This window comes from Muntiacus reevesi, chromosome X, assembly GCF_963930625.1.
Source record: "Muntiacus reevesi chromosome X, mMunRee1.1, whole genome shotgun sequence".
NCBI lineage: Eukaryota > Metazoa > Chordata > Mammalia > Artiodactyla > Cervidae > Muntiacus > Muntiacus reevesi.
Genome location: NC_089271.1, coordinates 36840844 through 36855701, shown reverse-complemented (window position 1 = coordinate 36855701; position 14858 = coordinate 36840844). Strand labels below are relative to the sequence as shown.

General features: G+C 41.2%; 1 protein-coding gene across 2 annotated transcripts in view; it reads right to left on the bottom strand.

The window, feature by feature from the left end:
• Positions 1-14858, bottom strand: part of SYTL5 (synaptotagmin like 5) — a 109202-nt gene that overhangs the window by 31932 nt on the left and 62412 nt on the right. For both annotated transcript variants that reach the window (XM_065916495.1, XM_065916496.1), the window contains exons 6-7: positions 6088-6229; positions 379-508 (exon numbers count right to left, since the gene is read on the bottom strand). In XM_065916495.1, the coding sequence (XP_065772567.1) occupies positions 379-508; positions 6088-6229 (272 nt within the window). The remainder of the gene's footprint in view (positions 1-378; positions 509-6087; positions 6230-14858) is intronic.

Here is a 14858-nt window from a genome sequence, read left to right as displayed (position 1 = left end):
TGGACTGTAGTCCACCAGGCTCCTCTGTCCAGGGGATTTCCCAGGCAAGAATGCTGGAATGGATTGCCATTTCCTCCTCTAGGGATTGAACCCACGTCTTCTGCCTTGGCAAGCAGATTCTTCACCACTGAACTATCTGGGAAGCCCCATGACTGTATATGCTTATCAAATCCAAAATTCACATATTTTGCAAGGGACTCAAGGCATCACATGGGTTCACATTTCAACAGTTCTTATGGAGTGGGCCAAACACCATGGGTCAAAGAGTGGATGATTATTTTCAAAGGCATGAAACATACATTTAAAGCCACACCAGGCAGTCAGTTTCACTTGATTTAGTCATTTTCACAACAGAGCAGTCAGATTGGAAATACTCACCTGAGGAGAGGGAAGCCCGGGACACTGCTATGGATGGTGTGCTGGAAGGTTTTCGGCGATGAGTCCTTGTGAGGTCCTCAGAGGTGCTTTCAATGGCAGGCAAATCGGTGGAATTTTCAAAACCACGTTCCTTCTCACAAAGTAGAAATGGAAATATACACATGATATTGACTGTAATTGGCTTCCAAATACTTCCATCTACCAGTATAACCATATCTATCTTACTCTTCAGGAGGAGCCAGTTGACACCTAAAGAACCCTCAACAGGAGTCCATATAACTCTAAAACTTACTTCAATACTCTCAAAAATATCTACCAAGAGTTTTGTTAACTAGCACAAAAGGTATCTGAAATAATTTGTTCACAAAATCAGTGAATGTTATAAGGTTATCAGTAAAGATGGTGTAAGAACCTCCAAACTTACATGAACTATGTGTAAGAATATGGCAAGCTTTACACCCTCAGAGTATTACTCAGGGTTAGAACTCTTGCTTCCACATTTGTCCTCATTCTTCACACCCTCTCTCCTCAACCATGCCTTACTTTCACCACCCCTCACTTAACAGAAAAGCATGCCACCTTCCCCATCTCATAGGCTGGATGATCAGAATATGGTTGCTTACATCATTATTTCCTTTAAGTTTTTCATTATTTTATTAAATTTATTTATCTGGCTGTGTTGGGTCTTAACGGTGGCAACACAGGATCTTCATTATGGCACTTGGGCTCTCTAATTGCAGTACATGGGATTAGTTGCCACACTGCATGCAGAATGTTAGTTCCCAGACCAGGGATCGAACCCTCATTCCCTGCAATGGAGGGCTTATTCTTAACTACTGGACCACCCGGGAAGTCCTCCTACATCATTATGGCAATAAAATTTCATGCAAGGCACTTATTAATGTTCATAAAAGGATAAAGAATGGAGACTTCCCTGCTTATAGGAATAGGTGGGTTTTTTTGGGGAGGTGGGTATCTACTTGCTTGGAGAAGGCAATGGCACCCCACTCCAGTACTCTTGCCTGGAAAATCCCATGGACGGAGGAGCCTGGTAGGCTGCAGTCCATGGGGTCGCTAAGAGTCGGACACGACTGAGTGACTTCACTTTGACTTTTCACTTTTATGCGCTGGAGAAGGAAATGGCACCCCACTCCAGTGTTCTTGCCTGGAGAATCCCAGGGACGGGGGGAGCCTGGTGGGCTGCCGTCTATGGGGTCACCCAGAGTCGGACACGACTGAAGCGACTTAGCAGCAGCAGCAGCAGCATCTACTTGCTTATAGATGCTTGTTCATGTAATGGTATTCAGTCTAACACTTTAAGTTTTCTCTTTTTTTAATTCTTTTATTGAACTATAGTTGGCTTACAATGTTGTGAAAATCTCTCCTTTATAGCAAAGTGACTCAGTTACACAATACATACCTTCTTATTTATATTCTTTTCTATTATGGTTTATCACAAGATAGTGAATATAGTTACCTATGCTATGTAGTAGGATCTTCTTGTTTATCCATTCTAAATGTAATAGCTTGCATCTACCAACCCAAATTTCTAGTCCATCCCTTTCCCTCCCCCGTGACAACCACAAGTCTGTTCTCTGCAAGTCTGTTTCTGTTTTGCAAATAAGTTCATTTGTGCCATGTTTTAGATACCACATATAAGTGATATCACATGGTATTTATCTGACGTCACATAGTATGATCAAGTTGCATTCGTGTTGCTATGAATGGCACTATTTTGTTCTTTTTATGGCTGAGTAATATTCCACTGTGTATACATATCACAACTTCTTTATTCATTCATCACTTCATGGACATATGGGCTGTTTTCACGTTTTGCCTATTGTGAACAGTGCTGCTATGCTATAGGGGTGCATGTATCTTTTTCAATTATAGTTTTATCTGGGTATATGCCCAGGAGTGGGATTGCTGGATCATATAGTAACTCTATTTTCAGTTTTCTGAGGAACCTCTATTTTCCAGTGACTGCACCAACTTACATTCCCACCAACAGTGACACTTAATTTCATTATAAAGGAAAATTCTGTCCAAACTTTGCCTGTGCCCACAGGGGCTTGACAATTGCATTGTTCCAAGTTCACTTAAGTATTAAACCAGTTTTGTACTTCTGAGAACTGGACTAAGGCTAAGTGTCCATGCAAATGACACCATGATGTGATATGATTGAACCTAAAAGAGACTCTTCAGTTGCCCCTTCCAAAAATAGTCAAAAACTCTCTTTAAATGTCCTAGAGAAAGGAATCCCCTTCTTGGTGCCCTACATTTACCTCATAACTTAGACACTGAGGCAATGTTAATAAACTCATTTCAGAAAGATAGAAATGCAAATCAATGCAACTCCAATATAGATCGGATTTGGTCTTTGAGTATTTGCCAACACATACTGCCTATAGCAGGCGGAATATAAGTCCTAACTTTTCTAATTACCACCTATTCAAAAAGGTGTTCACACATGGATTCCTCCAATGAAGCAAGACCAACTTCCTTAACAGCAATTAACAGTGACAGTAAATTTTCCAACTGGCACCCTGGGAATAACATTAATATTGAGCACTAATAGGCCAATTAATATTGCACAGTATGCAACACATACCCTGGGGATTCAGGATGTGAGGCCTAAAATTAATAAGTTATATCACAGCAGAGCATAGGTTAGAGATTTTCATGTTCTAAGAATTTTCCATTTTAAAAAGGTACTTCTCACACGCTAAAGCAGACAAGAACACTGAAACAAAGACATGCTGAGAAGTGGGAGAAATTGAGAAAATTGTTAAGTTGATCATCATGTAACTCTATATGGGTCTTTTCTTCATCATGAAAGAGCAAATATGCTTCATAAAGTACTGTGCTGCACTAAGTTTATTCGACAGAAAGTATTTCTCTTTATGCCTCTTTTTCTTTTAGAAAAGACTAGCTATATCAGTTAGAATGCAAGCATGAGATTAATACAAGCACCATATGTGTGTGTTAGTCGCTCAGTCGTGTCCAACTCTGTGACCCCATGGATTGTAGTCTGTCAGGCTCCTCTGTCATGGGATTTCCCAAGCAAGAATACTAGAGTGGGTTGCCATGCCCTTCTCCAGGGGATCTTCCCAAATCAGGGAACATGGAACCCAGGTCTCCTGCACTGCAGATGGATTCATTACCATCTGAGCCTATATATATCAATACATATGTCTACTCACACAATCACAGGAAATTTTTGTTGGGGAATATCTAGGGCTTCCCTTGTGGCTCAGATGGTAAAGAATCTGCCTGCAATGTGGAAGACCTGGGTTCGATCCCTGGGTTGGAAAGATCCCATGGAGAAGGGCATGGCAACCCTCCCCAGTATTCTTGTCTGGAGAATCCCCATGGACAGAGGAGCCTGGTGGGCTACAGTCCATGGAGTCACAAACAGTCGGACATGACTGAGCCACTAAGCAGAGCAGGTGTTGTTTAATAAAGAAGTATTCATATATTTGTAGCAACTTGGATGCACTGAGAGTTTATCACAGTGAGTGAAGTAAGTCAGAACAACAAATCTTATCTAAAATCTGACAAATGAACCTGTCTACAAAACAGAAAACAGAATCGTACACACAAAGAACGTACTTGTGGTTGCCAAGAGAGAGGGTTTGGGGGGAGGGATGGAGTTGGAGACTGGGGTTAGCAGATGTAAGCCATTATATGCGGAATGGATAAACAACAAGTCAGTCTCTTATGATAAAGCATAATGGAAAAGAATGTAAAAAAAGAATGCATATATGTGTATAATTGAATCACTTTGCTGTATAGCAGAAAGTAACATTGTAAATCAATTGCAATTTAATGGTTTAAAGTTCTTAAAATTAAAAAAAAATATTCATCTAAAGGCTGTAGATATAAGGGGATTAGTACATGAGAAGGGAGCTCCCTCCTTACCCCCCACCGACAGTGATGGTACTTAGGAAGATAAGCCTTGTTTTGAGAACAAAGTTGACTAACTTATTAATTATTGGACTGACAGTCTGCTGCTTCCCACTAGCAGAGCTGTACCAGCTGTTAACATTTTAATACTTCTGGATCAGTTGGTGAGCAGGGCAACTCCCAGTCCACGCCTTCTTCCTATGCTCCTGTCCTCCACAGCCCTAGTTCTCCCCACAATCCAGGTTACTGCATGGCCTGGGAGGGCCCTCAGGATGCTGCCCAATCTTGCACCAGGGTCTGTTCTGATGGCTCAGTGCCCCTGACATACCAGTTTCTAAATATTTTGAATGCCATCCCTTTTTAGGCTGCCAGAGGAGTGAGTACAGTCACCAACTGTGCAAGCACTTTTCTGGCTACTGAACAATACTGTTTGTGGAGCGAAGTATAAATAGAGACAAAAATTTCAATAGGCCTTTTATCTTATCAACAAGTTTAATTTAGACTAAAACTGTTTAAATACACTTATTATTATGCTTCTTCAATCGGTCTGAATGCCTTTGGACTCTTCATGAAAAATATCTGTAGAATCTTGTAGTCATATCTCCACATCTATCTTCATGTTCCAAAGCCCAGTAATACCTCCTGCAATAACACTGTGGACTCCTTCCTAACCAGCCTTCTGGCTTCCACTCTTGTTCCAACAGGCTCTTCTCAGCAGAGCCCTCAGATCCAGCATAAACAGAAGCCAGATCAGGTCACTAGTCTGCTGAAAATTCTCCAACTGCCGCCATCTTCTTCAGAGTAAATGCCAAAGTGCAAAAAGAGTCCACATGGCCCATCTGGCCCTGCTTCCCCTCTGAACTCATTTTCTCGTACCCCTCCCTTTGTTAGCTCATAACAGCCACACAGGCCTCCCTGTTCTTCCTTGAACACACCACATATGCTCCCACCTCAGGGTCTCTGCACTGGCTGCTCCTCCAGGGGCACTAAAGATCTTTCAGACTCTGGTGAAGCAAGGGCACTGACTATGCAGATGGTGGTCCTTGATTTAAGTGATTGCAATATAAAGTGATTCCAACAGCCTTCTCATAATGTATTTGCTAAACATCAGTGCTGTCCCAGCATGGATAACAACCTTGCAAGAGACGCTCTCAAGCCTAATTCTTTCACTTCTTTCAAGTCTTTGTTTGACCAGGGCTTGGCATAGAGAAGGCCCTCATTAAATATTGGCAGAATCAAAGAACTGTAGTTTGTATGTAAAGATATAACATGTGAACTATCTATATGGAGTTCCCTGCTTAATCAAACAATCTAGTAGATGTTCATTCACTCAAAAGAACAGTTTACACACACAACACACAGAATGCAATTTAAATTTCTGTGATGTGCAGACTCTTTAACAGATGTATTGAAAAGAAAATGATAAAAATATTTTAAGAGTCTACCTTTCCTAATTTAAATCTGTTGGCAGCATTTTATAACAGTCAAGTTCTTGACAAATAAAATGAATGATCAAAATCACAGAGTGCTAAACATGATTTATATTTTACTGAAACCATGTAGCCATTGAAACCCCCATTAAACAAATTCCACCTCTGAAACTGCCCTTTCCCTTTCCTTCACACTTGAGGCCTCCTGTCATGAGCTATGGATGTAGGAGGTTCAGTTCTGAGCAAGAAGCATCTATTACTGTTAAACACGATCAACAACAGGCTCCCAGGTTCAGAGAGCTGAAGGCTAGCCATGCCTCGGTGGTGAGGCTGAGTCCCAGATGGAGCTGTTCCTTCACATCTGTGTACTTACTCGACTGCTGACTGAGGTCACACTGCGGGTGCTGGGGGCCGGTGACCTCGGAGTGCCTGGGGTCACACCACTGCTCCGGACACTCTTCGGAGTTCCAGGACCAGCTTCTGGCTCATTGAAATCTGATGAACCAGTGCTTCCCCTAAATGAGAAAAAACATTCTGATTTTAAAATGGAAGTAGAGCAGTGACCAAAGACATAGTCAGGGAAAACTCCCCAGAAAACAATGGCAACACGTGGACCGCCTGAGGTATACCTTCAGGGGCTCAAGAGGTTCAACGCCATTTGTCTGACTCCAGCATCCTCCTAATTTTTTTTTCTTTTTTGTTCTTTTTTTTTAGTTGGAGGCTAATTACTTCACAACATTTCAGTGGGTTTTGTCATACATTGACATGAAGCAGCCATAGAGTTACACGTATTCCCCATCCCGATCCCCCCTCCCACCTCCCTCTCCACCCGACTCCTCTGAACTTACCTCTCCAACTCTTTTCCTACTGCTCAGCAGTATTCTTCTAGACAGCCCAGGTCGCCAACTATTTTTTCAACTCATCACGCTTGCTCGTGTTATTGCTTCCACTTCTAAGGCTTTTGCTCACATTCTCCCCACCCGATAAGCCTTATTTGTCATTCTCGGTTTATCCAAATCCTCCCACCCTTCAAGGGCCAAATGAAGTCCAGTCTCCCTGACTGTGCTTTCTCTGTCCATCACAGGCCTAGGCAACCTCTGCTCTACTCAATTCCTCATGACTTACAGTCTTTGCCAGACTCTGTAGAAGTTGCCTACATAATGTCTTCTTGGGCTACTTCACAGATACATGGGCCTTGGGACCTCTTTCAACATGGGCTCCTTGGGGACAGAGCTGATGACATACTTACCATGACACCTCCAGCACCTTCACAATATCTTGGTGCAAAGGGCGCACTTGGTACATATTTAATCAAAGATTGGCAATTATATTTCATTTTTCACTGTTTTAGTGACTGACTCATGGTGCACATTTAATAAATGAAGGCTAAAAATAATGACATTTTTGTAAATAAGTTGGATTCACTTTTATGTTTGCTAGAATGGATTCAATTCCATTCAATAATGATTCATGAAGAAAAAAAAAAAAAACAGTTCCTGCCTGGAGGTGATCACAATTTTCTTATTAAATGGAGTTTCATAAGTAAATAAATTTTGACAAATTAGAGTTTAAGGGAAGTGTTTGTCCTTCTTTCATTCTTTGCCATCAGTGAGCACAAAATATGCTCAGTAGTAAAATATAAGCCCTTGTGAATTTCACTCTTTCAGTTACTGTTTTAATAATTTATAAGTGTACCTGTAATAATAAACATCTTCTTATTAAAGCACAACAGTGACAGTTAATAGTGATTACAGTTCACAGTTGAGCCAACTGGAGGAGAGACTTATAGGAATAAAGGAAGGGCCTATTTTAAAGAGAATGATGGCACATGGGTCATTAGTAGAAGAAAAATCTGGCAGAAGAAAGAATTAGCAATAAACATTGGAGCTGTTAATCACAGCTTGTAACTTTTTTCAAGGTTGTGCATCAGAGAAGCCACCAAAATAAAACATGCCCTGATTGATACAACCAGCTACCACAACTCTCAAGATTTATGCAAGCAGCAGCTGCATTTACTGAATATTGTCTAGGTGTTTGACAGTTTCCATTCCACAATATTCATTTTTTTCCTTAAAAAAAAAAGGTATGAACATTCATATTTTACAGATGAAGAAACTGAGGCTTAGAGAGGTTAGGCACTTATTCCTCACATGCATACAGAATTAGTATTAACAACATACAGAGTTAGTATTAACATATGATAAAGTCAGAATAAAAACAGAATTATCTGCTTATCCAAAGACAGCATTCAAGCTCATGCTAGTTCTTCAAATTGTTTATGCATCATTTTGCCAATCAAATTGTTACAACCAGGCAGGTTCTGTTGTAACCTGTTCTAACCATGGATAGAATCTAGAAGAGGAATGCTATCAAGGAGAAGATAATTAAAGGATTGAGAGAGCTGGGAGTTAAAGTTTCTTAGAATTTGATTAAGAGAGCTCGGAAAATTTTCTGGGTAGCAGTCCTTCACTACTACACAGAAACAGTCCCTGGCAGGTTCTTTCTAGAACTGGCGGTCTGAATAAATTATAGTACTATGGACTCTGCTCAGAAAGGGTCTATGACTGTGTCTTTTGTGTCTGATGACAAGAAAATAAGATTTGGGGATTAAATAGGCTGATACAGTTTGAAATTCTTTGGTGATTTCTCTGTCCTCCTATCTCAGGTGCAACATTTCTACATTTGGCAACAGTTAACAATGTTTATACCTTTCCCAAGTGATGCTGTTCTTTCTCACAAGTTCAACAGAGATGAGACTTAGAGACCTACCCAGGGATGCTGTACATGGCCCAGAGCCTCTTTATTCTTACAGTAATACTACCAAAAAAAAAGTCTCTCCCTACTGTTTTAGGTTTAAAAAAAAAAGTGAAAGTCACTCAGGCATGTTCAACTCAAAAAAAGTGAAAGTGTTAGTCACCCAGTTGTATCCAACTCTTTGTGATCCCATGGTCTATAGCCCACCAGGCTCTCTGTCCATGGAATTCTCCAAGCAAGAATACTGGAGTGGGTTGCCATTTCCTCCTCCAGAGGATATTCCCAATCCAGGGGTTGAACCCATGTCTCCTGCATTGACAGGTGGATTCTTTACCATCTGAGCCACCCTACTGTTTTAGGTAAAGTCTCAAAAGAAAAAGGGCTGGCCTGAATCTTGCAAATATGAACCAAGAGATTATAACCCAAGGGAATTTGTGTGGGTATTTCTGCTTATGTCTGTGATGAAGGTCCTCCCAGACCCAGGTGGTTTTGGAAAAGTCTCCACCATGGATTAGCCTTCCTAGAAACCAAAGTCCCGTTTATGTGGAAGCTCTAGCAGAAGTTAAGTGTTGATGACATTCAAGAGGCTCTCCTGTAATAAGGGTAAAAAAAAGTCTTGTGCTCATAAGCCAGACATTAGAAATGACTGTTGCCAGAAGCATTATCTTAAAAATGACATATACTTTCACATTTATCCCTGACATTTACTGTGAGCTTCTTAATAATATTTTCCTCTCAGTTGAATGCTTCACTTGATTAAACTAAAAAAGATTTAGTCTAATGAGGCAGAATATCATAAATACTTTTGTGCCAACTCTTTCAGATGTTATGCAAAATCTGACATAAAATATGTGAATCTTTGCCACTCAAATAGGAAGAGGATAAAAGCATCCTCAAGTCAAAATTAGAGAACTTTCAAGTTCAATTAAGAAAGAGCTATTTTGGATCCATATATCATGTTAGTGATATTTAAATTAGAAATATTAGAAATTAGTTCTAACAAACCTTGACGCTAAAATCTGCTTAGGGGGAAACTGACAAGAAAGGGATACATTCCTTTCGACCTAATAGGCCCAAAGTATGGGGAATGTGACACTGTCTGGGGAGCTTGGAAATCCTGAATTACTTGAAAGATACATTTCCTAAGGGCAGGAAAGAGTTTCCCTTATTTTAGCTTACTTTTAAAAAGCCTTCCATTCTGTTATCTCTAATTTCATGCTGGCCTCAAACCTTGATAATGGCTTCCTAGATATATCAATTTCTAGGTAAAGAATTCAAGGAGAAGGGACAGAAACTCTAATTGAACAAGTTCCTTTTCTGGTTTACACTGTGGTCTCCCAGGAGTTGAAGCCCGCAAAGAATTTCCCAGGATTCAACCTTCCCAGAGCAGACTGACAAGGTTGAGCCTCTGCCTGCCTGCGAAAATGAGGGTTTTTGTAAAAGATCAGCCAAAGACAGCATTAATCTGAAAGATACCATGCTCACTGGGACAATGAGGCTAGGGCATAACATGACACTAAGATGACATGATATTCATTCTGCAGTTTACATGCCTTCCTAACTCCTTTTAGTTATTGGAGATCTGAAATAAAACACCTGAGAGACGGGCAAGAAAGGATGTAATTAGAAAGTGAAGCGAGCCTGTTAAATGAGAAAGAGGTGCTTAATATGAGAAACAAAAGGGAAAAAAACTGAACGAGGCTCAACCTTTCAGTTTTTGGTGATCCCCAACTGCATCTTCTTTCTTCCCACTGTCTTATGGGAAGGCCCTCACCCTAGGCTGCTTCTTTCTAGGTAACTTCTTTCTTCCCATGTCCTATGGGTGGCCCTCACCCTAGGGTGCACATCAGAAACACCATAGAAGCTTTTAAACAACCCCGAGCTCAGGTTGCACCCCAAACTAACCACATCAGACCCTCTGGGCACGGGATGTAGGCATCAAGAGGCTTTACCACCACTCACCACTACCCCATCACCAGTGACTGCAATATGTAGCCAAAGCTGAGAAACACTGGCCTCAACTGAGGATGAGTCTGTTTCTATAGGGCCACACCACACAACCAGTAGGATCTTCCCTGACCAGGGATCGAACCTGTGCTCTGCACTGGGAGCGTGGAGTCTTAACCACTGGATGCCAGCAAAGTTCTGTGGATGAGTATAAATTCACTCATCTCAGGCATATCTCCAACTGTACTATTCCCCTCTCTCATACCACGACTATTCAGCACACTACTCGCATCAAGAGACCTGAGCTATCCTCATGGCTTAGCATGTGATGAATGGAAGGATGCTTTCTGCGTTAGTGACTAAATGTATGGCACCAGAAGAATCAGCAAACTGTGGCTTCTGGATGGAAGTGGGTTCACCACCTGTTTTTGTATAACTTGTGAGCTAAGAGTGATTTTACAGTTTCAAGTGGTTGAAAAAAATCAAAAGAAGGATATTTTATAACATGTGAGAATTATGTGAAAGCCGCATTTCAGTGCCATAAATAAACTTTTATTAATATGCAGGCATTTACGTTCACTTTATACATTGTATACAGCTGCTTTTACGAAACTGCCAACTAAAAATTGGCACTTGCCATTTCCCTGTATAAGAACGAAATCACTTAGCCACTGTGGTCACTGTCCTTCAGATACCCTAAAAGGAGTCCAGGGTGGAGATCAGGAATGAGGCACTCTGTGCCTCGTATCTATAAAATTACTAAAATCATTAATAGTGACATCTGTTCCTTTTGACTGGCAACAATCTTCTGCCAAAATCTGTATTTGACTGCATGTACCCTCTTCACTAAAGTCAAATATAATACTGACTGACCTTCCCCCTTGCTTCTTTGGAGCAGTTTCTCAGGGCTATCTGAGAAGCTGTCTCCAGGGCTGTAGTCCTCATTCTGCCCCAAATAAATGTTAACTCACAGCTCTCGGGTTGTGTTTTTCTTGTTTTTGTTTTCAGTTGACATTCCAACAACAGAGTGAGTAGTTGAGACAGACACCATCTGGCCCCAAACCCCCAAAATATGAACCATCTGTTGTTGTTTGGATGCTCAGTTGTGTCCAAGTCTTTTTGACCCCAGGGACTGTAGCCCACCAGGCTCCTCCATCCATGGAATTCTCCAGGCAAGAATACTGGAGTGGGTTACCATTTTCTTCTCCAGGGGATCTTCCTGACCCAGGGATTAAACTTGTGTCTCCTCATTGGCAGGCAGATTCTTTACCACTGATTCACTGGAGAACAATCTGTACCTTTACATAAACGTCTGTTGACCCCTGTGTGTGCGCCTGAGAATACAGGCTCATGAACACACAGGTATGTATGTCTCCACTTAAAAACCGAACTCTTGAGACTTCCATGGTGGTTCAGTTGTTGGGACTCTAAGCTTTCACTGCATGGAGTGAGGGTTCAGTACCTGGTTGAGGAACTAAGATCCTGCCCGCCATGAATGGTGGCCAAAAATTAAATAAATAAATGAATACCAAACTCTTTGGAGAGGTCAATATATCTCAAAGCAATGAACAATACATGTGTGTTTGTGTGTGTGTTACTCGCTCAGTCGTGTCCGACTCTTTGCAACCCTATGCACTATAGCTCACCAGGCTCCTCTGTCCATGGAATTTTCCAGGCAAGAATACTGGAGTGAGTAGCCATTTGATTTTCCAGGGGATCTTACCAACCCACAGACTGAACTCAGGTGTCTCGCATGGCAGGTAGACTCTTCACTGCATTTACGCATGCACAAATGAAACATTTTAAGAGCTCTTGACCACTGAATGAGGGAAGCAGAGAAATACAGAGGAACTGGAAATTCATTAAGCAATTTCTCTTGCTGCAGTTTCCTCTGAAACCACTGGTTTTATGTGTCTGAGTAACATATATTTTCCTTCTTTTTCCTTTTTGGAGAAAGGACAATGTGGGAGGTATTCAATGAATTAGTGTTAAGAACATAAAGAACCCTGATCATTCGATTTACTAAACCAAAAGCTGATTTGTTTGATGGTCTTAAAATGTTTAGGGTTTCCTCAAAATATCTCGTTTCTTTAAAAAGACTATCCAAAATGTAAGAGACAGTCATCATGTAGGAGGGACTCTGGGTATGAGGAAAAAGAAATTAAGGACAAGTAGAAATCTCAGTCTGATAATATTTTGTCATTCACAATCACAACAAAATCCTGTTCCCATGTCTCATTTTTAAAGAATGGTTGGAAGCCAGTTGGACGAGAAGCCAGCAGCCATGACAAGTATTGGGTGGACTAGAAGTTATAAGTGAGAAAGCCAATTGCCCTCACGTCTAGACACCAAGGAAAGCAAATATTTAGCAGAATTAAGCTTTCAGCAACTAAATGGAACAAGCACTTACTCTATACTTAGTTTTGGGTTGGCCAAAAAGTTTGCTTGGCTCGTGTTTTTCCAAACAACCTTAAAAACCTGAGTGAACTTTTTGGCCAACCCAATAGTTTGGATTTCCTAAACTCTTGTTCTACCTGGGATGCTATGTTGCTTATAAGAAAAAAGCTATCAAGGTATCAAAAGTCATCCACATCCTGCTCAATGAAGCTCTCCATCTCTTCTTTTGTAAAGCACATTTCATTTTTACACTCTAAAAACTCTGAACTGGGACTTCCCTGGTCCAGTGGGTAAGAATTTGCCTGCCAATTCAGGGGACACAGGTTTGATGCCTGATCCAGGAAAATGCCACATGTCACAGGGCAACCGGGCCTGTGAGCCATGATTACTTAGGCCCAAGCACTCTAGAGTCTATACTCCAAAAGAGAAACTACCCCAATGAGAAGGCCCTGCATCACAAGTAGAGAGTAGTCCTCACTCACTGCAACTAGAGAAAATCTGCATGCAGCAACAAAGACTCAGAAAAGTCAAAAATAAACAAGCAAATAAAAAAGATGAAAAAGAAACATTAAAATATATTTTTAAAAAAACACTGAACTGTTCATTTTCTAGCATATGCAAAACTGCTTTATGTATCTTTTCCTTTGAACTTCCTGGTTCCTCTATCTAGGATGTTCTTCTCACCTCTCTTTGTGTGGCCACGTCCTCCTCACTCCTTCAAATTGCTTAGGGATCATTTCCACAAAGCTCCTCTGATTCTTCTGGACGGGTAAACTCCTGTCTCTGGTTTTTCCATAGCACACAGATTCCCTTTTTATCATGATACCATGTTGTTGTTCAATTGCTCAGTCAGGTCTGACTCTCTGTGACCCCATGGGCTGTAGCATGCCAGGTTTTGCTACCCTTCACCTTCTACAGGAGCTTGCTCAAACCCATGTCCATTGAGTCAGTGATGCCATCCAACCATCTCATCCTCTGTTGTCCCCTTCTCCTCCTGCCCTCAATCTTTCCCAGCATCAGGGTCTTTTCTAATGAGTCACTTCTTTGCATCAGATAGCCAAAGTACTGGAGTTTCAGCTTCAGTATCAGTCCTTCCAATGATTATCAGGACTGATTTCCTTTAGGATGGACTGGTTGGATCTTGTAGTCCAAGGGACTCTCAAGAGTCTTCTCCAACACCACAGTTCAAAAGCATCAATTCTTTGGTGCTCACCCTTCTTTATGATCCAACCCTCACATCCATACATGACTACTGGAAAAACCACACCTTTCACTAATATGGACTTTGGTGGCAAAGTAATGTCTCTCCTTTTTTTTTTTTTGTCTCTGCTTTTTAATATGCTGTCTAGGTTGGTCATAGCTTTTCTTCCACGGAGCAAGCGTCTTTTAATTTCATGGCTGCAGTCACCATCTGCAGTGATTTTGGAGACCAAGAAACTAAAGTCTATCACTGTTTCCATTGCTTCCCCATCTATTTGCCATGAAGTGATGGGACCGGATACCATGATCTTCGTTTTTTGAATGCTGAGCTTTAAGCCAACTTTTTCACTCTCTTCTTCCAATCTCATCAAGAGGCTCTTTAGTTCCTCTTCACTTTCTGCCATAAGGGTGGTGTCATCGGCATATCTGAGGTTATTGATATTTCTCCCAGTTATCTTGATTTCAGGTTGTGCTTCATCCAGTCCGGCATTTCATATGATGTACTCTGCATATAAGTTAAATAAGCAGGGTGACAATATACAGCCTTGACGTACTCTTTTCCCTATTTGGAACCAGTCCATTGTTCCATGTCTGGGTCTAACTGTTGCCTCTTGACCTGCATACAGGTTTCTGAGGAGGCAGGTAAGGTGATCTGGTATTCCCATCTCTTGAGGAATTTTCCACAGTCTGTTGTGATCCACACCGTCAAAGGCTTTAACATAGACAATGAAGCAGAAGAGGATGTTTTTCTGGAATTCTCTTGCTTTTCCTTTGATCCACCGGATATTGGCAATTTGATCTCTGTTTCCTCTGCCTTTTCTAAATCCAGCTTGAACATCTGGAAGT